Source organism: Poecile atricapillus, chromosome 1, assembly GCF_030490865.1.
Source record: "Poecile atricapillus isolate bPoeAtr1 chromosome 1, bPoeAtr1.hap1, whole genome shotgun sequence".
In the NCBI taxonomy this organism is placed as follows: Eukaryota; Metazoa; Chordata; class Aves; order Passeriformes; family Paridae; genus Poecile; species Poecile atricapillus.
In genome coordinates, this window is record NC_081249.1 from 95,066,569 (window position 1) to 95,087,585 (window position 21,017).

The 21,017-nt window shown below is 46.1% G+C and overlaps 1 protein-coding gene and 7 non-coding genes across 10 annotated transcripts; 3 read left to right on the forward strand and 5 right to left on the reverse strand.

Moving 5' to 3' along the window:
* Positions 1–232: 232 nt before the first annotated feature.
* On the reverse strand, positions 233–306 carry TRNAT-AGU (transfer RNA threonine (anticodon AGU)). Its single transcript has one exon. It is a non-coding gene; the product is annotated as a tRNA-Thr (tRNA).
* Positions 307–581: 275 nt separating this feature from the next.
* TRNAS-AGA (transfer RNA serine (anticodon AGA)) lies at positions 582–664 on the reverse strand. Its single transcript has one exon. It is a non-coding gene; the product is annotated as a tRNA-Ser (tRNA).
* A 242-nt stretch (positions 665–906) lies between these two features.
* TRNAI-AAU (transfer RNA isoleucine (anticodon AAU)) lies at positions 907–980 on the forward strand. Its single transcript has one exon. It is a non-coding gene; the product is annotated as a tRNA-Ile (tRNA).
* Positions 981–1,196: 216 nt separating this feature from the next.
* TRNAH-GUG (transfer RNA histidin (anticodon GUG)) lies at positions 1,197–1,268 on the reverse strand. The gene has a single exon. It is a non-coding gene; the product is annotated as a tRNA-His (tRNA).
* A 149-nt stretch (positions 1,269–1,417) lies between these two features.
* On the reverse strand, positions 1,418–1,489 carry TRNAD-GUC (transfer RNA aspartic acid (anticodon GUC)). The gene has a single exon. It is a non-coding gene; the product is annotated as a tRNA-Asp (tRNA).
* Positions 1,490–4,967: 3,478 nt separating this feature from the next.
* On the forward strand, positions 4,968–5,041 carry TRNAI-AAU (transfer RNA isoleucine (anticodon AAU)). The gene has a single exon. It is a non-coding gene; the product is annotated as a tRNA-Ile (tRNA).
* Positions 5,042–5,320: 279 nt separating this feature from the next.
* Positions 5,321–5,392, forward strand: TRNAD-GUC (transfer RNA aspartic acid (anticodon GUC)). Its single transcript has one exon. It is a non-coding gene; the product is annotated as a tRNA-Asp (tRNA).
* Positions 5,393–5,823: 431 nt separating this feature from the next.
* CPOX (coproporphyrinogen oxidase) lies at positions 5,824–14,222 on the reverse strand. Of its 3 annotated transcripts, XM_058845988.1 has the most exons (8): positions 13,792–14,221; positions 13,557–13,700; positions 12,741–12,851; positions 12,209–12,350; positions 9,917–10,135; positions 8,161–8,265; positions 7,366–7,445; positions 5,824–6,329 (listed from the first exon to the last, which is right to left on the reverse strand). In XM_058845988.1, the coding sequence occupies exons 1-7, from the start codon at positions 14,195–14,197 to the stop codon at positions 7,400–7,402; spliced, it is 1,173 nt and encodes a 390-aa protein (XP_058701971.1). In that variant the 5' UTR covers positions 14,198–14,221; the 3' UTR covers positions 5,824–6,329; positions 7,366–7,399. The 3 variants fall into 3 exon arrangements, with proteins under 3 accessions (XP_058701971.1, XP_058701963.1, XP_058701954.1); XM_058845980.1 differs by lacking the exon at positions 7,366–7,445 and having other exon boundaries at positions 13,792–14,219; XM_058845971.1 differs by lacking the exons at positions 5,824–6,329; positions 7,366–7,445 and adding an exon at positions 6,696–7,155 and having other exon boundaries at positions 13,792–14,222.
* Between the last annotated feature and the right edge of the window lie 6,795 nt (positions 14,223–21,017).

Below are 21,017 nucleotides of genomic sequence, written 5' to 3' on the forward strand. Positions count from 1 at the left end.
GGAGGACACCCCCCAAGGAGGCGGCAGCTGGGTACAGGGGCAGAGCTCAGTCTCTGCGGGGCAAATGCTAAAAGCGATGGGCGCCCTGCCCAGCTCATCCCGCTGCCCACGCACACACACGAGCCAGGGCCGCGCTGCGCTGCTGCGGGCACGGCAAGAGCGGGAAGAAGCCCGGCCAGGGGACAGGGGCGGCTCCCGCAAAACGAAGCTGCGGGAAGGACGGGGAAAGCCCAGGCACCGCTGGGATTCGAACCCAGGATCTCCTGTTTACTAGACAGGCGCTTTAACCAACTAAGCCACGGCGCCGGGCGGGCCGCGAGCAGCCCCGCCTTGCCCTGCCCAAAAGGGCGGGGGCGCTGGCGGGGCAGCCCCTCCGTGCGGGAGGGTTCCCGCTCCAGGCTGGGGCTCTCGGGAAGCGCCTCCGAATTCCCTCGTTTTATTTCTTACTCGTGAAAATTTTTATCGAGTCCAAAAACAAACAAAAAACAAAAAAAAACCCAAAACAAACTACAGGCCAAGAGCGAGCGGATTTGGGACACCGGAGAGAGAAGGAACATTCAGCAGGAGGAAAATAAGTTCCTCGTAGTCGGCAGGATTCGAACCTGCGCGGGAGAGACCCCAATGGATTTCTAGTCCATCGCCTTAACCACTCGGCCACGACTACCGGATATGTGCCTATTTTGGTTTCCCGCGTTTCCCCGCCCGAGCGGTGGCTCCGCCCCTTCACCTTTTCCAGCTTTTCCAGCCTTTCCCCCGGCCCGACGCGTTCCCGGCTCGGCACCGCCCCCGCCGAGAGGCGCCGGGATTCGCTCGGGGTCTCGGAGCGGCCGCGCAGGCTCCACGAGCGGGGCGGGCCGAAGCCGCTGATAGGCTGAGAACGGAGGTCGCAGGAACGTGCGTACGGCAGGCCGGTTAGCTCAGTTGGTTAGAGCGTGGTGCTAATAACGCCAAGGTCGCGGGTTCGATCCCCGTACGGGCCAAGAGGATATTTTTTGTGGGGTGTGGACTTTTTTTTTTTTTTTTTTCCGCTCATTTTTTCTTGCCGTTTTTGCGTTCTCGGTCTCAAACCACGCCCGCCCAGGGACGGGTCCCGGGCGAGTCAAAGTCACGTCGTCCCGTCCCGGCTAAGGCGCTCCCAGACAGCGACGGCGGCAGGGAGAGAAAAAAAAAAAAAAAAAAAAAAAAATTTATGTTTCTGCCGTGACTCGGATTCGAACCGAGGTTGCTGCGGCCACAACGCAGAGTACTGACCACTATACGATCACGGCCGCCCAACACCCGGCGCCACCGCCGGGGACGCCGCGTCTTTTCTCCGCCGCGCCCCTCCAGCCATGTTCCCGATGACAAGGGAGGGGATCGCTTGGAATCTCACCGGGAAAAGTAAAGCGGCGATGGCGCGGCAAAAGGACACAATCGCCTCCCCGTCGGGGAATCGAACCCCGGTCTCCCGCGTGACAGGCGGGGATACTCACCACTATACTAACGAGGAGCGCGCTGAATCACTCTCGCCCCCAAGGCGGGAAGTGCCTGAGGGAAATGGCGGCGGCCCGGGCGACCTCAGGGAGATCCCCGTTCTGTCGTGCCCGAGCGGGCACGAAGGGAGACCTCCCCCGAGGCGTCCGTAACTACCCGCGGCCCCTCACCTCCTGCGTTTGCCTTGCTCTGAGCTTGAACATGAGGTTTACGGTGAGTCCCGCCTCACGGAGCGGATTCGAAGGGTGTGGCTGAGAGGGAAACCCAGCCCCTGGCCTCCAAACCCTTCAGCCTGGTGACTGCCCTCCCTAATTCATGAGAGGCGTGGTTTGCTGGGTGCTTTACATCCAGAACTTTCAATTAATGTCACAAAGATAGTGGGGTTTCCTTGGTAAAAGGGCGGCAAAGTTGGCCGTGTGTAATCGGTGTCAGAAATAAAAAAAAAAAGGGGGGGGGGGATTAATTTAAAATACGATTTCCTGTAGCGTTACACGGGGGGGTGTCAGGAACCCGCAGAAAGCTGTCATGAGGAGCTGGCGTTTTTAAGACAGGTTTGTAGCAAGTTTCTGCCATGTACCTGTCGCCGAAAGCGTCGGGGTAAATCACTGTGATTTAGTTTTAATTAATATTAGAATGAATATTTAGTATTAGAAAGGCATTGCTTTATTCACAGCGCCAGCGTGCCTGGGTATAGTTCTGCCTATATGCAGGGCCACTTCCAAACTTTTCATTTATTTATAAATTTTATCAAACGAACAAATTAATGTTCATTGGTTATAAACTGTATCATTCTTTTCATTAAACAGTATTCTGTATCCTGTTGGTTATTGATTTCTCATGATGCACGTTTTCAGTCTTTTTACTATTTTTTCCCTGAAAAGGTGTTTCCAGCACAAATGCTGAGTTGTGTTTGTTAGTTTCTTCTTTAACTTCTGGTTTCTGCAACCAGCCTATAAATTCTGCATTCCAGGTGTCCAGTTTTCAGCAATACCTCTCCCCCCCAGGCTTTGTTCACTGAAGCTCATCAAGGTTAGTTTAGCAAAATTTCAAAGTTTCAGTGATTTTCCCTATCCTAATGATAGCAGTCTGTAAAAAAAGCTGCTGCTGGATGGTTCAAGTGGAAAATCACACTGGTTTTGAGTAGTACAATGCTTATGATTGATTAAAACCAATTAATTGGAAAGCTAATTAAAACCATTATATGGTAGAAGAGTTCTTGGCCAAACTGAAGTTCAAAAATTAGTTTTATTAACATGAGCACTTACCCGCAATGTGCCATAATTAAGAGGGGGAAAGTAAATGTCATCTTACCCTTTACTTTCTCATTTCTGGATTGGTTCTGTTTATGTGATATTACAAAGGTTATATTGGTTTTCTTGGAACAGTTGTTTTTCCTGGGAGAGGAAAGCTGTTGGAAGTATTAAATTTGACTCATTGGGGAAGTGAAAAGGAAACATGCATTTCAAACACTTAGTTTGCATTTAGACAAATATCTGTCATCAAAGATTCACCATCTTTTTCACATGTACATTCCTGATGCAACAGTTGACAAGACAATTACTTATTTCTTACTCCAGAAAGAAAAGATAATGTAAACCTCTCCCTAGGCATCCTTCTTATCCTGAAAGACTGGGAAATGTATTTGGAAATGTATTTTGAACTCTAATGACACATTAGCTATATATTATAGGACCAAAACAAACCGTGCTTCTTGCATTTTTAAAATAGTGGAATAGTTATTTCATCATTTTCTTTGAAAATGGTATTTTAAAAGACTGACTGAAAAAAAAAGATCAGGGTTGGTAATAATATTAGTTAGGGCTGCAATCCCTTCTCTTGCAGAAGGACACCACCTTTTGTTGCAGTTGCATTGTAGTTTGGCACACAAATTCACAGTTGTTCTTTCTTCACTGAGCAATCTCCTGCTCTGGAAAAGGTCTTGTCCCAGCAGCTCTGAAATTATTTTACAGTGAGATGAGGTCTACTCACAACATCAGAAACTCAAAGTCATCTTACAGCCTCTCTCTTCTCTGACTGTGGTCTTTGTCATGATGCTTCTTGAGCTTGAAATTCTAAGAAAATCCATCACAAGTGGGTTTTTGAGAAAGCATGAGACAGAGTTTAAAATCCATATTCCTGCTTACAACAGCCACTCTTCATCTCGCCTCTGGAGTGATTTTCTTGCTTCAGTCCTGTTTCCTAAAGTGTTTTTTTTCGACTTCCTGAGAACTGATAGAGACAGTCTTGGAGTCCCACAGTGTTAGTGATCGAATGCTGCTGCTTAAGAAAACAGCACCTGTTGAATTGAGACCATGTCAGGGTTATTGACATAACCCTGCAGCTAATCAAATATTTTTATGGACTGCTCATTTATTTTGTAGGCCCAGGATGTCACTGGTAAATTATGCCTTTTCAATTTAGAAGTCTTAATTCTAAAAAGCCCCCTTACTTTGGGGCTTTCTGCTTCTTTCATCTCCATGCACATTTGGGTTTTTCTGCTTTTTTTTAATCAGATGTCTCCTGTCCTTTTCCTTCCTTACTCCGTATTTTCTTACACATGATCTGTGACCGCCTCCTCACATCGTGTATTGCTCATTGCTTTAGCGGCAGCTTTGGGATCTTTTTCTGTGGCGTGTGGGAATGAATGTCTGTATTAAATATTGCCTGGGATTGAGGAAGCTCTTGTACTGTCATTTATATATGCTTCTCTATGCAGGTATTACCTTACTTTTGGCTTCCTAGTATGTTTTTAATTGATGTATTTAATGAAATGTCGTGTTAGTGGCAAACGAAACAACAAAGGAGAGAAGCTCAATTTAGCACTCATACTGACAGTGAAGAAAAGGGCTGGGAATTTAATTATGTCCTCTTTCTCTACAACTTTTTCACTGACTCAGAGGTATTTAATTCTGAAATATTTTCTGCATTTTTCTGATCAATGCCTTGATTTCACAAGTGATCCAAATGAGCCATGACCGGGGGAAGGGTTCCCCATTCCTCGTGTCCCGGCGCTGGGAGCGGCATCGGCGCCAGGAGCGGGCGGGCATCCCGCTGGCGGCTCTTGGGGGTTCCTGTGGAGAGCGGAGCTCTCGCCTCGCTCCTCATTCATAGAGTGGTGAGTATCCCCGCCTGGACACCGGGATTCCATTCCCCGACATGAAGACAGCCTTGCCTCTTATCGCCGGGGAGCATTCCTGCTTCATCCTCTTCCCATCGCACCCCTGTCCGCGGCGTGGCCGGAAGGATGGAGAGGGGGACGGGTCGGGAATGGTTGCTGCGAAGTGTGGCAAAACGAAAGATCTCAAAGTCTCAATGTTTTAGGAATGCTCATCACCCCGGTTAATGCTCTTGTTGCTCTGCCCGTGCTCCATGAAACAGCTCGTCGAGGCTGTGTCTGCGAGGAGCGAGGGCGGTAATGCCGCATAGCGACTGCGGCTGCCGCAGGTCCGTGGGAGTCCCTCGGGTGGCCACCCTTGTGCTGCTTCGGCCAAGTTGGCCGGTTAGCTCAGTTGGTTAGAGCGTGGTGCTAATAACGCCAAGGTCGCGGGTTCGATCCCCGTACGGGCCACTTCCTTTTCTTTTCCCCTTGGACATAAGGAGATCGCTGATTTAGCGGAATATCACTTTATTTTGTTTTTGGAGCGGAGGGGTAACACGGAAAGGAACGCGGTACCCTCCAACAGGAAGCTAGACTTGGGCGGTCAGGGAGGGACAGTGGGTGCGAGCCGGGCCGGCGCCTCTACCTACCCTGCCCGGAGCCGGACCAGCCGCCACCCGCACGCCAGGAACCCGCGGTAGCTGAGGCGGTAGCACGGGGCGGCGGGGAGAGAAGGTGCCTCCATCCAACTCCTCGTTAGTATAGTGGTTAGTATCCCCGCCTGTCACGCGGGAGACCGGGGTTCGATTCCCCGACGGGGAGACGGAGTCGATGGTTTTTTCCCTCGAGCAGGGGGAAATGCAATTCGTCTCCCACTTGCTTTTCCCTATTGTGTTCTCAAAGAAGTTCGTGCTGAGAAACACAATCGGTCCAAAGCTGGGAGGAGCGTTGAAGGCAGAGGTGGATGCCTTAGGGCAACACGCAGCAGCGTGCTGATCCACCGTCGACCTCCTTGGCACTGGAGCTGGCCCGAGCAGCACTGTTTTGCTGCCATGATCGCAGCACAGATGCTCAGTGCCGATTTTATCCTCAAAAGGACAGCCAGCCTTCTGTTCTCACGAGGTAACACTGGGACCTAAACCCACAATCTCCCAGCACATCTTAAACCATTTTCCCCCCTCCATAATCAACAAGACATCACCAAAATACATGTGATTAAGTACCACCTTTTCCATAGCTTCTTGGAAGTACAGTTTAAGGTTTAATATAATACCAAATATTCCCTTTATTCTTTAAAAAAAATATTTTTAAGCATCCCAACGTTTTATAAGGGTAAGCAGTGCTATTTAGGCACAGATAATGCTTTCATTTCCCTGAACACATCACAGTAGTTTGCCATTTTGCAGTCACCTAAAGCATGCAGAGTAGCCCTGTGAAGTCTTCACCAGTCCTTCACAAGGCAGCAGCAACAGGGGGACAACATTAGCCCATCAATCTAAATGAGTTCACACAATTGCAAGTTCTAACAAGTCTACAGCATAATTAAGGCACGAGGTATAAACAGACACACTGAAACACCACACAACACCAGTTTGAATGGGCTGGTTTGCTGGCATTCCTGTTCTCTCAGAATGGCTCAGTGGAAGCAATCCATCTTCTTCATGATTCTTGTCAGTGCACCCAATCTTTGGGATTTCGCAGTACCTCCAGGATTTCTGCTTCTTTGGAGCTCTCTGGTGGGTTGTGCATGTACTCCCACCTGTAAGGAGAGGGGAAACTCAGCCCAGCTGGCAGCCATTTCTGCACCAGGCTGTGTTTGGATTGGAGTTCCCTTTTCTAAGGATGCAAAGCTACATATACAGGTGATACTCTTGGCTGAGGTGACAGGTATGCTTACAAATCACAAGCGGTAGACAGGGTAGATAGGAAAAATGTTAGCTTCATCTTTTTATCAACTTTTGAAAAAGCTGGAAGGACAAGGAAAAAGGAAAGAGCGGTGCCCCATTCCCCACAAGGCATGCAGGTTTATTTGCAAAAATCTTTTAGCAGTCTCTTGTGACACACTAGTATCACAAGGAAGATGAAGAAAAAAAGGAACCCACAGAATTTTGACAGTGACACAAGATCTTTTTCCAGAATCTGGACTGGAAGCTCTATGAGTCTTTGTTGAATCTTGGTTTCAAAAACAAAAGTTGTGAAAGATCTCTTTTTTTCATTGAAAAGGCAATTGAAAGAGGCACGACAGAGAAAGGAAAGTGTCAGCAGTCACAGAGAGATGGGTACATCCTCCTTCCATTTTCCCCCCAAGGAATGACCCATTCATGCTGTGAAGTGAGCTAGTTACATTGATGAAAAAGAGCAAATTTAGATAATCCCAGAAATTAAATCAAAACATAGGACATGCTACAACACCAGGTCAGTGACACAACATCAGGTGTTGTCAGTGGGATGATGATATATGGGGAGAACAGCACTGCATTCACGGTTACAGGACAGCAGGCAGTTTTCCTAGCAGAGGGAGGTCACTGGTGAACTTCATGGAATTCATGACAGGATCTGTACTACACAGCATACCCAAAAGCAACCTGAAAGTGTGAATAAATAGTAAATGACTGAATTTATTGGTGTCACAAGTGTAAGCAAGATGGGTTAAAGCCTAAAATGACAGTTAAAAACAGTATTTAGCCAAGTAACTGAGCAATAAAATGGCAGGTGAAATGCACTGTTGATTGATGTGATGGACACAGAAGAAGGCTGCATACAGATTGGGTTAAATTTTATTGCCCAGAAAAGACCTTGGCATCATAACAGTTTTATGAAAAAGGCACCTCAATGCTGAGCAGTACTCAAAACCAGCAAACAGATTATTAGGATTCTGAAAGGAATAATGAATTAAAACACTGCTATGCCACTGTGAGTCAGCAGCACACCTGCATCTTGTATACAGATTTGCAGCTTACATTGTCTGCTCCTTATCTTCAGTTCAGAAAGAGCACAGAAAACTTAAGCCTACAGCAAAAGTATAGAAGAGCAACTTTAGAAAAGACTAAAAAGGGTAGAAGTTGTCAGCCCGGAAAACAGACAATGAAAAACCCCTAGAATCCTGTAAAATAAAAACTTACGGGGAAAATTAACAAGAAGAAAATCATGTTACTCAGTGAAAAGTCAGAGGAAGTCTTCAGGTTCAAGTAGAAAACAAAGAGGTATTTTCTCATACAACACACAGTTAAACTGTGGAGCTCCTTGCCACACATTTGGCAGGACTGCCAGAAGCTCTCATGGTTTCTAAGGGCTACTAAACAAAAACAAAATATCAAGGACAAGAAATCTATCATGAGGAACTAAGCATAAAAAATGATAATTTTTTTTTCCAGAAAATCTCTATGCCACACACTACTGGCAACAAGGTGAGGACAACAGAGAAGCATCTGCATTTGCTGAATAGAGAACTGTACTTGTCCAGTTCTTGTATCAGGCATGAACTCACCACTGTTAAGGGACTGGAGACCAGGAGAGATTTTTGATTTAATCCTATTAAGTATTTTACTAAGAACAGTGCCTACTGCAACCCCATATAACCACACCCTTACCTTGCAGTCAGTGGCAGAGACATAAGAATGCTTTCGATTCTTGATCCTGGTGTCAGGAGGCCAAACTTTGTACCTCTGTCATAAAGCAAGTTGAACTCTACATACCTAATGCAGAGAATAAAGAGCGAATGAAGAAATGCAACAGAAAGGAACAGAGTTTATTAGTAGATGAAGACTGTGCTTTCTTCAACTAGCAAGCTTCAAACAAAATCAGTCTGTCTTTCTGCTGAGTTGGGGTCAACTGCTCTTTAGCATCTTCTGCACAGGAATGCACGTGTGACCTTGCCACTCCACAGAGCACAGGGAGCAGTGACCTCAGCTACGAGAGTAGAGCAGACCAACTGTTCAAAGGAGAGCAGTCTGCAGGTTCCTGTGCTCTACTGTACTCCTCCCAAGCCTCAGCCCTGCTGGCAAGCTCGACACCACATTTACCTTGGTGGTTCTCTTCTTTGTGGGGGTGTCAGACATAAATAGGGGCCTTAAAGGTACTGAAAATAACCAGGGAAAAAATTCTACTGTGCAATCCTCCATGCTGAAGAACACATAAGCTTCAGAATGCTGGCTGGGACTTGTAAGTGATGAAACAGACCATTTTCTGCTCCCAGTACTCCCAGGAACAGAGCTGTGACAATTCATCAGGGATTATCTCAATAGCCAGTACAGGGTGTTTGTACTTAAAGATACAGGAAGGGAAAAGCTCTTTTCTGTCTGCAGAAATGGAAAGCTTTACCCAGCCCTATAACCTGCAAACAGACCCAAGGGAATACACAGACCTCAAGAGCTGGTCCTGGCTGCGACTTAGAAAAGCTACTCCCCTTTTTAACTTTGCAGGTTTGCTAAATCCTGTCCAGAGACTGGATCCTGAAAGCCCAATGCTCCCAAGAATAGTCCCACCAAATTAAGGATGCTTGCTTAAGTGACCAACACCTGCAGGCCTGTGATCTGAACTTGAATGCTTACACTCTTTCCATGTCAGTCTCGCATTTCTCTGCAGAACAGGCAGAAACTAAAGACTCTAGTTGAGCACAAAACATGTGTAATTTCATTTCTCCATACACTCACACAATCACAGGACACGGAGAACAGCGTACGACTGTATTGACCGACGTACTTAAGCTTTTGCAGCATTAACAGCTGGTGACATTAACAAGCATCCTCCCAAGTCTTTTACAGTAACCTTGGACTACACCAGAACAAGAAAATCCAACCCTCTATATTCCTTTACAAGAATCCTCAATTCCTTTACAGGAATTTCAATGCCAAGATCAGATGAAGTAAATATGTATGGAAGGAGCTGAAAGTATGCAAGTTATTTCCTGACTTTCTGGGATTTTGCTGGATTTCTTAATAGAAAGCACCATTCCCTCACCCCTTAGCTCCTCATGTGACAGGGCAGCTCTATATCCAGTACCTCTGGGCTGCAGGAGAGGGAAGGATTCAGGACACCAAGCACACACACATTCCTTTGCCTGTTACACAGCAGAAGCTTCATTTGCTTTTTGAAGGAGTTGGAAAGAAACAGTGACTTTTTTTGGGATGCTTGTGTTGCAACATGGGAAAGTGGGAAATGCCTTCTTTGCACCCTCTTTAGCAATCTAGTGTTGGATTTCAGAATTAGTTCTATGCACAAAAATGCTGAAATTCTTAGTGAGCTTTTTTGGCCCACACAACCTGTAACCATGAAGAACTAGCTCATATTTTTTTCTTGCCAGCACAGTCCACCTCCTGCAGGTGCTTTTGTTCCTCCAGTACTTACCGTCCTCTCCGAAGCTGTTGCCATAGCTTCTCCTCTGGTGTGAAGGAGTCATGGCAGTGCTTTTTCACAATGGGAATGTAACAAGGCACGACAGCTTTGGCACAACTCTTTACAAACTGGAATACTTCTTCCTTGGAGGGAGAGTCCATGTCATCAAAGAATATGCCTCCAATCCCTCTTCGCTCGCCACGGTGCTTGATATAGAAGTAGTCATCACACCTAAAAGAAGGATCAGATGATTACTAATACGGTCCAGAGTTTTCAAAAGACACAAACAGAACTCCAAAGAGCTACATGCTGCAGGACAGAACTAGTGAAACACTGACCACAAGTCAGTTTCTGCAGGGCTGGGTGCCCCACTGTTTCCCTGACTGCCCAGAGCCAGGATGGTGCAGCATCACCTGGAAAGCACTCCCATGTCACCAGCAGTAAAAGCTCTGGTTAAAAGGTCTCTGTAATGCCACAAAGTCGCTGAACACCACTGCAGATGTGTCCACATGGATTGATCCAATCCGTATCCTCTACCTATTCAGAACAGCCACATCTGATTTCAAAACTTTCAAAACTAAGGGCTCTTGATAGATTCCATTCCCAGCATTATATGTAGTTCCCAAATTATTTGGACAGCTTTCATATGAACTCAAACCTGGAAGAGAAATTACTCTCTCTGCTATTCAAATAAAAGAATTTTCTTCATCAAACAAAAGTAATCTAAGGCCCCAAGACCAGATAAGAAAGCAACTATCACCACACCCTTCCTTGGAGAAAGGCTTTTAATAGTTAAAAGCTTGGAAAATTGAGTCATTATAGCAGTGGCTTTTCATGAGTCATTAAGTTTATAAATTAGTAAGGGCAGCTTATCCTAAAAGCAATTAACCTATTTTGTATTTATGGGGAGTATTTAGTTGTGAAATTACTGTAACTTAAATGACTTAGCCCTATCTTTCTTATAGTGCCTTGTCTGGACATGCAAGTCTTCAAATGGAGCAGAAAGCAAAGAGAAGTAGGAAGCAGACACCATCAACATAAAGAAAACCTGGCCCTCCTTTAGGACTAATTTTCCATACAGGACCAGTTTTCCATATATCCACAGTCGTTCTCAAGCATTATATATGGCATGGCCATAAGAAGAGAGACATGGAGATGTAACAGATAACCTACACTATTTTTTAATTCACTGGGACAATCAGTGGTTTTTATTTTATGATAGCAGGAAGAGTTAGGAAAAAACGCCGAGTCAGAAACATAAAAGGGAATAAGCCTGACAAAAATCTTAAACCTAGATCAGGTAGACAATGTGGTAAATGTAGTAACATTTATCTTTAGGAAAGTGGCAAGAAGTGTCCTACCCCCTGCAGCTGGCACTGATAACCTACTTAGGTTGCAAAGAATATGACCATTAAGGCAAATTCTCTAAACTACCACGCAAAAAATCCTCAGACAGCAAGACTGTAATCTCAAAGCTCTAAGATGTGTCTGTCTACAAAGTTCTTGCCACCCAAACTGTAACACCCACTTTATCTCCTGTCCTCAGACAAGACCTAATAGCTTACAAAAGGGTACCCCCACCTTCCTGCTTACACAACTTGTGGCAGATAGCATTATCAAACACAGAGCAGCGAGTTCCCACTTAAGCGTGGAAGATCCCATCACTTGTATCTCTCAGCTCAGGAAGAACATTCAAAGTTTGCATCTTAGAAAATGTGCTATTGAACTCCCAGTAAATGTGTCACCAGAGGAAAAAATGCACCTTCATCAAATTATGAAGCTTCTACATTAAGGACAAGGTCCTTTACTTACCTAGAAATTGGGGGAAAAAAAATAAAAAGGCCACAAAGGCCTTTTCTGAAGGCAGAAAAACAAAAGTGGGATTTTCAGAACTGCTATGATGGCCCTAGAGCTCACACTGAATCATGCACATTTACCACAAGTTCACTGTAAACAGAATTTGTGCAAGTCCATGGGGCAGAAGTCTTGTCCCAGTTTAACACCAGAGGCTAAAAGGAATTTTAAGTTGCCTAGTGCAACAAAATCTTGACAAGTATGCTTGGTTTTTCCTTGGGCTATAGACTTATGATCCTAGTTGTCAGCTCTCTGATTTTTGAAAAATCCAGGATTCTGTAAATAAGGTATTTCTTTAGACAACCTTTTGTCCCAGTACACAACTGATTTTCATTAGGCTTTCTGATACTTTTCAAAAGGCAGCAGAACCTAGAGTTCCTCACATACACTTAACTGCCAACATCCTGTGCTGCTTTCTGCTCCCCCCCAAGTACCCCTTCCCCCACACACCATTTCTTGTACTTGGGATACAACTTCAGATCGTGCTTGTCACAGGCTTCTTTCAGAGTCTTGTGAAAATGAACAGCGTCCTCTTCATTCAAGTAAGTTGGAGTGAGGTCAGTCCCACCACCAAACCACCACTGTTTAGTTCCTATAGCAGAGGAAAACAGCAACATTTTTCTTTTAAACTTCTGAACAGCAACTTCTTGTTAGCAGTTCACCAAGAACTAACAACTACTTTTACAATACAAAACAAAATAATTTTTCAGTGGTGTCCCTAAACTTCAGTAGTGAAAGATTTGACTACAAGGTAGGATGACGATCAGTGACTTCAGGAAAAGATGAAACAAACTTCAACATAGTGAAAACCATTTTGGACCACTGACTCTAAGACAGCAGTTTCACAAGATGGGCTGGTGTCTCTTGACATAGCTGGGATCAAACTCGTACTGGTTCTTGATCTCTTACCTCAGCTAGGTATTCACACTTGCTTTGGGCAGTCAAACATTTCCTACATTCCTCACTGGATTATGATCCTTACCATCTGCTTCTTCAATTTCAAAGTATCTGTAGTTGAAGTGCATGGTTGGAACATGAGGATTCTTTGGATGGATAACAGAGCTCACACCCATGGCGCAAAAAGGCAGCTTCCCTAGATAAAAAGAAGCACAGAGAAAGCCCTTCACTTCTTCAACAAATATAATTTTGTCACTATTTAAGGAACATCACTATTTTCCCTTAGGCTGCAAGCCACAACAGGAAAATGTCTCTTGCTGGGTTCACCATAATTATTAATCAGTGGACAAGTTACTTCTCATCCATACACTTCTGTGCACCTAGCTCAACTCTTTCTTTGGTATTTGTTCTAAAATGTGAGGACACTTTGAAGAACCCACTAGATGAAGACCACTCAAAACATAAGGCACTGCTAAGGCTTTCTACCACCCCCAATCCTCACAATTACCCTTTGCTACACAAACGTGCATTGAGTCTTCTTTAACCTTCAGGTGTTGTTGGTTTTCTCCCTCCACCTCTTTGGTACACAATTCCTGCACTGTTTCACTGTTGTGCTACAGTGTCATTATTGAGAAGCCACCTGTGCCTACAATACATTCCTTATAGCAACAAGACAGAGGGAGAAGCACTCCCGTACCTGGCTTTCTACGGATATATAAGTCCACCTGTCAGGCTTGCTGATTAGAAATTACTTTGATACAAATTAAAACCTTTGAGCTGTAATCAGTCTGGCCTTCCTCATGTTCTGCTCAAAGGCCAAGTTGCTTTCAGAGTACCTGCACGGGAATACTCAGGTGAACAGGTCCCGGTTCCCTATCCCAATGCGCGCTAGACGCCTTACCGTCCTTGGCCTTCAGAGACTTCCCCCTGCTCCGCATCTGCCGCGCTGCCTCCTCGGACAGGAGCCCGGACACGACGGACACATTCACACCCGCCTTCTCGAAGACCTCGCCATCCTGCAGCACGCAGCTGATACCGCCTCCGCCTGCCAACGCCAGGCTCCGGGTCAGGGTCACCGAGGGATGACCGAGCCCAGGGTGCCGGTGTCCGCGGTCTCCCCCGCGGCTCCCCCGTACCTTCCTTCCTTTCCCAGCTGTCAACGGAGAAGGAGGCGCCGGGGTCCAGGGCGGCCAGGGCACGACACACCTCCGCCTGCGTCTCCATGATGAGCAGCTCCATGCGGCTCCGCAGCTCCCGCCGCCGCCGCCGCAGCTCCCGCAGCCCGCTCACCGGCGGCGCCATGAACCGCTGCCGCAGCTCCTTCTCCTCCTCGTCCTCCCGGGCCGCCGCCAACGCGGCTTGCCGCCGCCACAGCCCCAGCGCCAGCCCCAGCCCGCCCAAAGCCCCCGCGGCCGCCAGCGCGGCCCGCCGCGCCCCCCGGCCCGCCGGCCCCGGCGGCGCGGAGCCCAGCGGCCGGGCAAAGGCGAGGGCGGGCGGGCCGCGGGCGGCCCCGCGGAACAGGCGCGCTGCTGCCGCCGCCATGACCGGCACCGGCGCCGCAGTGCCAGCGGGGCCGGGCCGGGCTGGGGCGGGGCGGGGGCCGCGCCGGGTGTGAACGTGTGTCTGCGCCCGGAATCGGGGGAAAGCGCCTCTGACATCATCCTGTCCGGCCTGTCACCTGTCACCGCGTTGTCAGCTAGATCACTGGCACTTCCAGTCTTTAAACACCTCCAGGGACAATGACTCCACCACTTCCCTGGGCGGTCCAACCCAATATCTAATCACCCTTTCTGTGAAGAAATTCTTCTGAAGTCTACCTAAACCTTCCTTGGCACGGCTTAACGATGTGTCTTCTCATTATGTCGCTGGTTGCCCAGAAGACAGTGGTCCCCACCTGGCTACAAGCTCCTGTTAGGTAGTTGTAGAGAGTGATAAGGTCGCCCCGAGCCTCCTTTTCTTCAGGCTTAATAGCCCCAGCTCCCTCAGCCGGTCCTCGTACCACTTGTGCTCCAGACCCTTCATCAGCTCCATTGTTCTTCCTTGGGCCTCCTTGGACCTGCTCCAGCACCTCAACGGCCTTCTTGAACTGAGGAGCCCTGAACTGGACACAGTATTTCAGATGTTGCCTCACCAGTGCTGAGCACAGAGGAAATCTTCCCTAGTGATTTTCTATTTCTGAAACAGGCCAGAATGCCACTGGCACACAGCTGTCTCATACATGTCTGTACAAGAAATCCCATCCATACTGGGTGCTGTGAGAGAGTGCAAGCATCCCATAACCCTCCCATCTGGATCTGGGCTACCCATGTTGGTACTGTGACAGGGAGAGGCATCGATGGATGCAGCACTCAGCTGCCACACCTTGCCTGGTGGAGCTTTGGGAGAGGGGGCTGTGCTGTCCTTGTGCCTGTAAAACATCTCTGCATACTGCTTACACATAACTGGTATTGTTGATGCAACTATGTGAGGCTGCAGAGTCATTTTGTGAGTAATGGCTTGTACAGGGCCAGGCATTGCTGGAATAGGGATAAAGTTGTATTTTACTGAACTGTTCTGTGAACCATGTGGAATTGCTCTTCTGTGTATGGTATTTCTGGTTTTCTACTCATAGTAATGAGTTTTTAGAACCTGAATAGTTTGTGGAACCACCAGTTTAGTGCAATAGGAATATTTCCCATGGATCTTGGAGGGCACATGCTTATACATCCTTGTTCTTTCTAAAGTTGAAGCACATTTCCTTTCCTAATATAATGAAGAAACTAGAGATGTGTGTGCAGTGAAAGGGCTTTGATCTCTGCAATTACTGAGATGTGGTGGGATAACTTGCATGACTGCAGTGTTGTCATGAAGGGCTGTACCCTGTTTATGAGAGACAGACCAGCAAGGTGTGGGGTGGAGTTGCCCTCTCTGTGAGACTCACTTGGAATGTATCGATCTCTGCCTTTGGGTAGACAACAAGCACATCAAGAGCTCAAGGATTAGGAATAAAGGGCAGACTAATAGGGGTAACACTGTTGTGGGTGTTTGCTACAGGCCACCGGAGCAGGAGAAAGTGGATGAGGCCACTACAGCCAGCTTGAAGCAGCTTCAGTCACAGGCCCCAATTCTGGTGGGGGACTTTTAACTACCCTGACACCCGCTGGACAAACAAGAGGTGACAAAAGTGATGAAGGGACTGGAGTATCTCCTATGAGCTGGGTCTGTTCAGCCTTGAGATGACTGAGAGGGGACCTCATCAGTGTCTATGAGTAACTGAAGGGAGGGTACCAGGCTGTATTTGGTGGTGCCAAGCAATGTAACAAGAAGGCATTGAGTAGAGACTGATGCACAAGAAGTTTTCCCTGAACAGGAAGAACTTCTTTACTGTGACCAAGCATTGAAACAGGATGCCCAGAGAGAATGTGGAGTCTCCCTCCCTGGAGAACCATCTGAACGCAATCCTTTGCCAACTCTGGATCACCCTGTTGAACAGGGAGGTTGGACCAGATGATCCATTGCGGTCCCTTCCAACCTACCCAGCCTGTGATTCTGTGAAAATAAGATTTCAGAATAACAAAGAGAAGGTCTGTGTAGAGACAGATGTTGAAAGGTACTGCATAGCATGAAAAGCCCTACAAAGATTGCACTTTAGTATGGGACTGTTCCTTGGAAACAGAAATCTGGTATTTCTGAACTGATTTGCACTTGTAGTACCCAAGCATAGATCAATTTCGAGGGTGGCTTTGTGGAAAGTGTGGAGATTAATTACTGTTATGGATCTGGGCTTCCTTATCTGCCTCTTTTTACTGCAGGGTATTTGGGGGGGGGGGGGGAAGTGTCTGTCTGTATAAAGTTATGCTTGCTCGGAGGCATTCCATGTTCTCATTTCTGATCTGGTTCTGGTCTTTGGCAGCAGAGGATGCTGTGAAGCTGCTGAAACTCTGCACGAGGAACTGAAGATCTCTGAGCTTGTCTCTCTTCTGAGCTCAGCTCTCTTCTGCCATCAGCTGGAGAACATGATCCCTGACGAGCAAAGAAACCCAACCCCGTGGAGGTGGGAGTGAAGGAGGGAGTGTATTAAGAGAGGTCTGTCGCTTGTAAATAGCTTGAAAGTGCCTAATGCACACTGTTTATCATGAAAACGTTTAGATACATCCAGTAGATACAATTCAAGAAGAAACTGAGCTATCACTGCCAGCCCTGGATAAAGAACTGTGGAAAGGGCTGCTTAGAGCACACAAACCCCCTAAGATGGTAGTGCCCTTCCAAGCCGTTTACTGTAGTAAAGCTCTGCTCTTTCAGTAGGTTTTTTTTTAGACACTATTAAAAACTAATAAATGTCGGGGCCAAGTAATGTAAAACACGTTCCTGCTGATTTAATGTTGTTGTTGGGGTTTTTTTCTGTACTAGGTTTAATGCAATCTTTGATTGATAACATCTGGTAATTCAGCTGTATGGGACCTCTGGAGGTCTCTAGTCCACCCCCAGGGGCTCACCATTCCCAGGCTGGATGAGGTTGTGCAAGGCCCTTCTCATCCAGCTGCAGTTAGAAAAAACCTCTTTCCTCATTTTGCCTGGGCTCCTACCTCAGCACTCCACCACCCCCACCAGGAAGAATCTGGTGAGAATTTCCTTTGCTGCACCCACATTGCCAGGTCAATGTCTTGCTCTTTAGAAGCATGACTGCTTTACACACTGGAATTGCTCATGGATGGAGAAGCCTGGTCAGGCTTCCACTCTGTTGGTGGTGAGAAGTGACAGAGTGTAAAACACTCACTCTGTTCCTGTGCTGAATCTTGTCACGTTTGCTCCTCGTGAGGACTTCCTCTCTGGCAGCACGTTAAGGTTGAAACGTCAGCCAAGTACTGATGTGTGGGAGATGCTCAGCAGTGATATGAGGCAAGAAAATGACAGCTCACATTTTGATCTGCTTTTGCAGTGCACAGTGGTGGTGTGTAGGGTGGGCCTTTCTATGGAAATACTAATGGAAGAGGAAAAAGGGTCTCAGAGTTTAGCTTAGGACCAAGAGGAAAGTCTGGAATTTGTCTTGCATTTACCTGAACAAGAATTGAATCTGAGGAAATGTATCTTGTGCTTTCATCTTGGTTTAGAAGACAAACAAAGGTGTTTGCTAGGGAGGGCAGGAGCCTCCCTTGGAATGAAAATGTAAACCCCCTCCTGTGGGAAACAGTAAAGGTAAGACTTTTAGCAGCCATGAAAATGGGCTTCAGAAAATAAAAAGCAGACAGCTTAGAACTAGCTGCAGCTGCAAGGCCTGAAAGTGAAGAAGATACAATAATACAATATGCAAGGACATGAAACAATAGTTGAGTCTTTAGGCTTGGCCAAGATCTTAAGACTGCAGAAAAATATGCTTACCAAGATAGTAGAAAGTTTTAAGCTCAGTAACAGGGTATTGTGTATTGTTAGTAGAAAGCAAACCAAGCATTGTTTGAAGAGGGTGTACATGTGTTTCTAGTGATTGGATAGAACAATTATCTGTAAGCTTTGGCAATATGCTATTGGCTGAAAAATTTATAAAATGTTCTGTAACAAAGAGATTTTGAGCTGCCTGTGGTAGATGTGAGCTTGTGCCATCTCCTGTATCTGTAAGTGAGACTGATGCCGAAACAAAAGCTGTGTCACCCGGCAGTTCCCTCCCGTTTGTGAAAAATTAACTTCCAACACCCTCCCTCTGAATAACTATAATTTTGAAATCAAGGGGCTCTCAGGCATAGACCTGGGGATAGAAATAACAGTTCTTTACTACTATGGATAACAAGGCAAACAAACAACAATAACTATAGCGTTAGCAACAAAACAGAACCAGGGGCCCCGTGACAGCTTTCTCGGCTGAGACGGGAAGGGATGGAGGAGAGGCTTTGCTTCACAAACCCCTCGGGCAGTCAGTCCCGGTGCTCCTGCAGGGCTCTGAGGAACACTCAGCTGGAACAGCAGGGATGAGCTGAGATCTCGGGCCGGTGGCTGAGGTGGATCAGCAGCTCCGTGGCGGTGCCTGGCACTGCCACACGTCCCGGCAGAACAGGGGGTGCGAGGCCACCAACGAAAAAGAACCAGCAGCGGCAGCTCCGTCTGGGTTATGGCGAATTCCCTTCTCCCAGCAGCAACAGCTCCGACAGAGAGTATCTTGCTCTCCAGCCCAAGAAACCAGCCACCCCCAGCTGCCGCCGCCCTCTTTTTCCTGCTCCCCTTCCCCTGGGCCCAGCCCAACTCTTTACGCTTCTCAAGCACCCGCTAAGTAGCAGCAGTCAGATTTCCTTGCTAATAATGGGGAAAAATTCCACAGCTGAGAAGGAACAAAAGGAAGGACACCTAACCCCCAACAGCTTTCTTAGAGAGCTAGGTGAAATTCCAAAGTCTTGATCTCTTAAAGTCTGACGGAAAATATGCATGGTGAAATTACTTTGAATATTTTGTTTCTTAGTGTGTCGTCCATTTTCATACCTGTATGTGTTTTGTTGCGAGGGTCTTGTGGTGGGTTTTGTTCTCAGTGACAGCAGAGCCATTTAGATTTGCTTTGTAGCCAAAACCTCTAGTGGTGCAAGTGAGTGTGATTCTAGAGAAGGTTGTAGGGCTACAGTGATTTAAAGATTTGAAGACTTCTATCCACAGTATTATGTAAGGTGACCTCTTATGAAAAAAAAAAAATTAATTTTATTTATTTTTTGTTGTTTTTCCCTATACTTTGAAAAGGGCTCTGAAGCTTCTCTGCTGCTGCTTGCATTTAGGCGTCATCTACCTTGGTTTTATTTTCCTTTCTAATGAGAATTTAAGGACAAAAATGATACTAACAAAACAACGAGAGACACTGCGTGTTCTAAGGTAGCAAAGCATGATCAGATCTCATTCAGACTGAACACACATGCTTTCACTGAGGCTGTTTGATGCTTTTATTTTTAACTAAATTAAAAATTTTAACTTAATTTTAACTAAATTAATGCACTTGCATTTCTTGCCAGAAAATAGGAAGAAAAAGAAGCGTTGAGAACAGAAAAATTCCCCATCAAGTTGGCATTTCTGTTACTTCTGAAATTAAAAGAGCCATTTTCATCCAGTTTATCACACAAAGCATTGATTGTGACTTCAGAAAGATTTTTAGGGCTTGCAGTTAGACAAGTACTCATGTTTAACAGAGGTCATCTCAAAGGTTTTGCATGATAGTACAAGCTGAATTAAGTTATTATCTCAATATGATAACAGTGAGAGAGAAGTGAAAGCTTTGGTGACTGAGCTGAAACAGTAGGCGATGTGAAGGTTATAAGGGAAAGATGAAAACATTTCTTTCTGCATCTGTCATCTCAATAATTTGTCTGGATGGCAGATTCATAGGAATCCTCCTTTTATTTCTTTGCTTTTTTAAATGCAGGATTGATTCTCCCAGATGTATGAAGGAAGGAAAGGATAACTACAGAACAAGAAGCTGCTGGAATTCTTTCAGGCTACCTCCTGGAAGTGGAGTTGTGCAGTGCTTTAGGAAAACCTTTCTTCCACTATTGATTGACCACCTTTACATAATTAATAAAAGAGAAGTAAAAAAGTGAAATATAGAGGTTTGCCCTAACAGTTGGGCCCCAAATATGCTTGTGTGCAGCCTCCCCTGGAAATGTGCCAGCACTCCAGGTCAGGTACTTCATCTTCCCTGTGATGAGATCCATTGTTTTCCCACTTCCTCTGTGCCGTTCTTGAGCTCTGCCTTCAGATTTGCTGTCACATAGCACCATCTTCATAAAACATCAGGAATTTTCCCCAACCATAGCTATTGCATATATGACTGCATCCAGGAAAAGCCAAAGCATGACTTCTCTCACAGGTTTCCAAGGAAAGGGAAACAATGAACAGAAGTGATCTGTTGTCAAGAAGTCTTTTCTTGTACTGAGATCCAGGTCAAACATTACTCCACTGCCCTAGTGTCACTATTTTTTTTTTCAGCCTCTGTAGCTGTTTATACACACTAAATGTAATGTTTACTGTTATGAAAATCCATCCAGAAGCCAAAATACATACCCTTCTGTCCTCCCTGGAATAATAGGTACATTTTTTATGGTTAAGCTAAAGGACTGTCTGAGTTAACTCACAAATCTCACAAAGAGACTTGTGTCTGCAGCTAGTTCTGAGTAACATACATGCATTGTGGTAGTATAATTGAAACTTCTTTACTGGGCAGCTCAGGATTATCAGGAAGACTAGAGGCAGGGAAGGGTTTGATGCATATGTTAAGAATCAGCAGGGGGTAGGACAGAAAAGCAATTTCCATGGGAAAAGTCGCTGTGCTCACACTTGCTGATGAGGAAAGTGACCAATGTTAAGAATTGTGGACAGCCCACAGGAGGCTTCTGTGGTGATTTTCAAGCTGGCAGTTTGG

Excerpts from the sequence above, each read along its gene's own strand:
- CPOX (XM_058845971.1), bottom strand. The coding sequence starts at position 14,197 with ATGGCGGCGGCAGCAGCGCGCCTGTTCCGCGGGGCCGCCCGCGGCCCG. Across the intron at positions 12,852-13,556 it reads GTCTCTGAAGGCCAAGGACG|GGAAGCTGCCTTTTTGCGCC; the intron begins GTAAGGCGTCTA and ends CTTTTTATCTAG. Across the intron at positions 12,351-12,740 it reads TGAAATTGAAGAAGCAGATG|GAACTAAACAGTGGTGGTTT; the intron begins GTAAGGATCATA and ends CCTCTGCTATAG.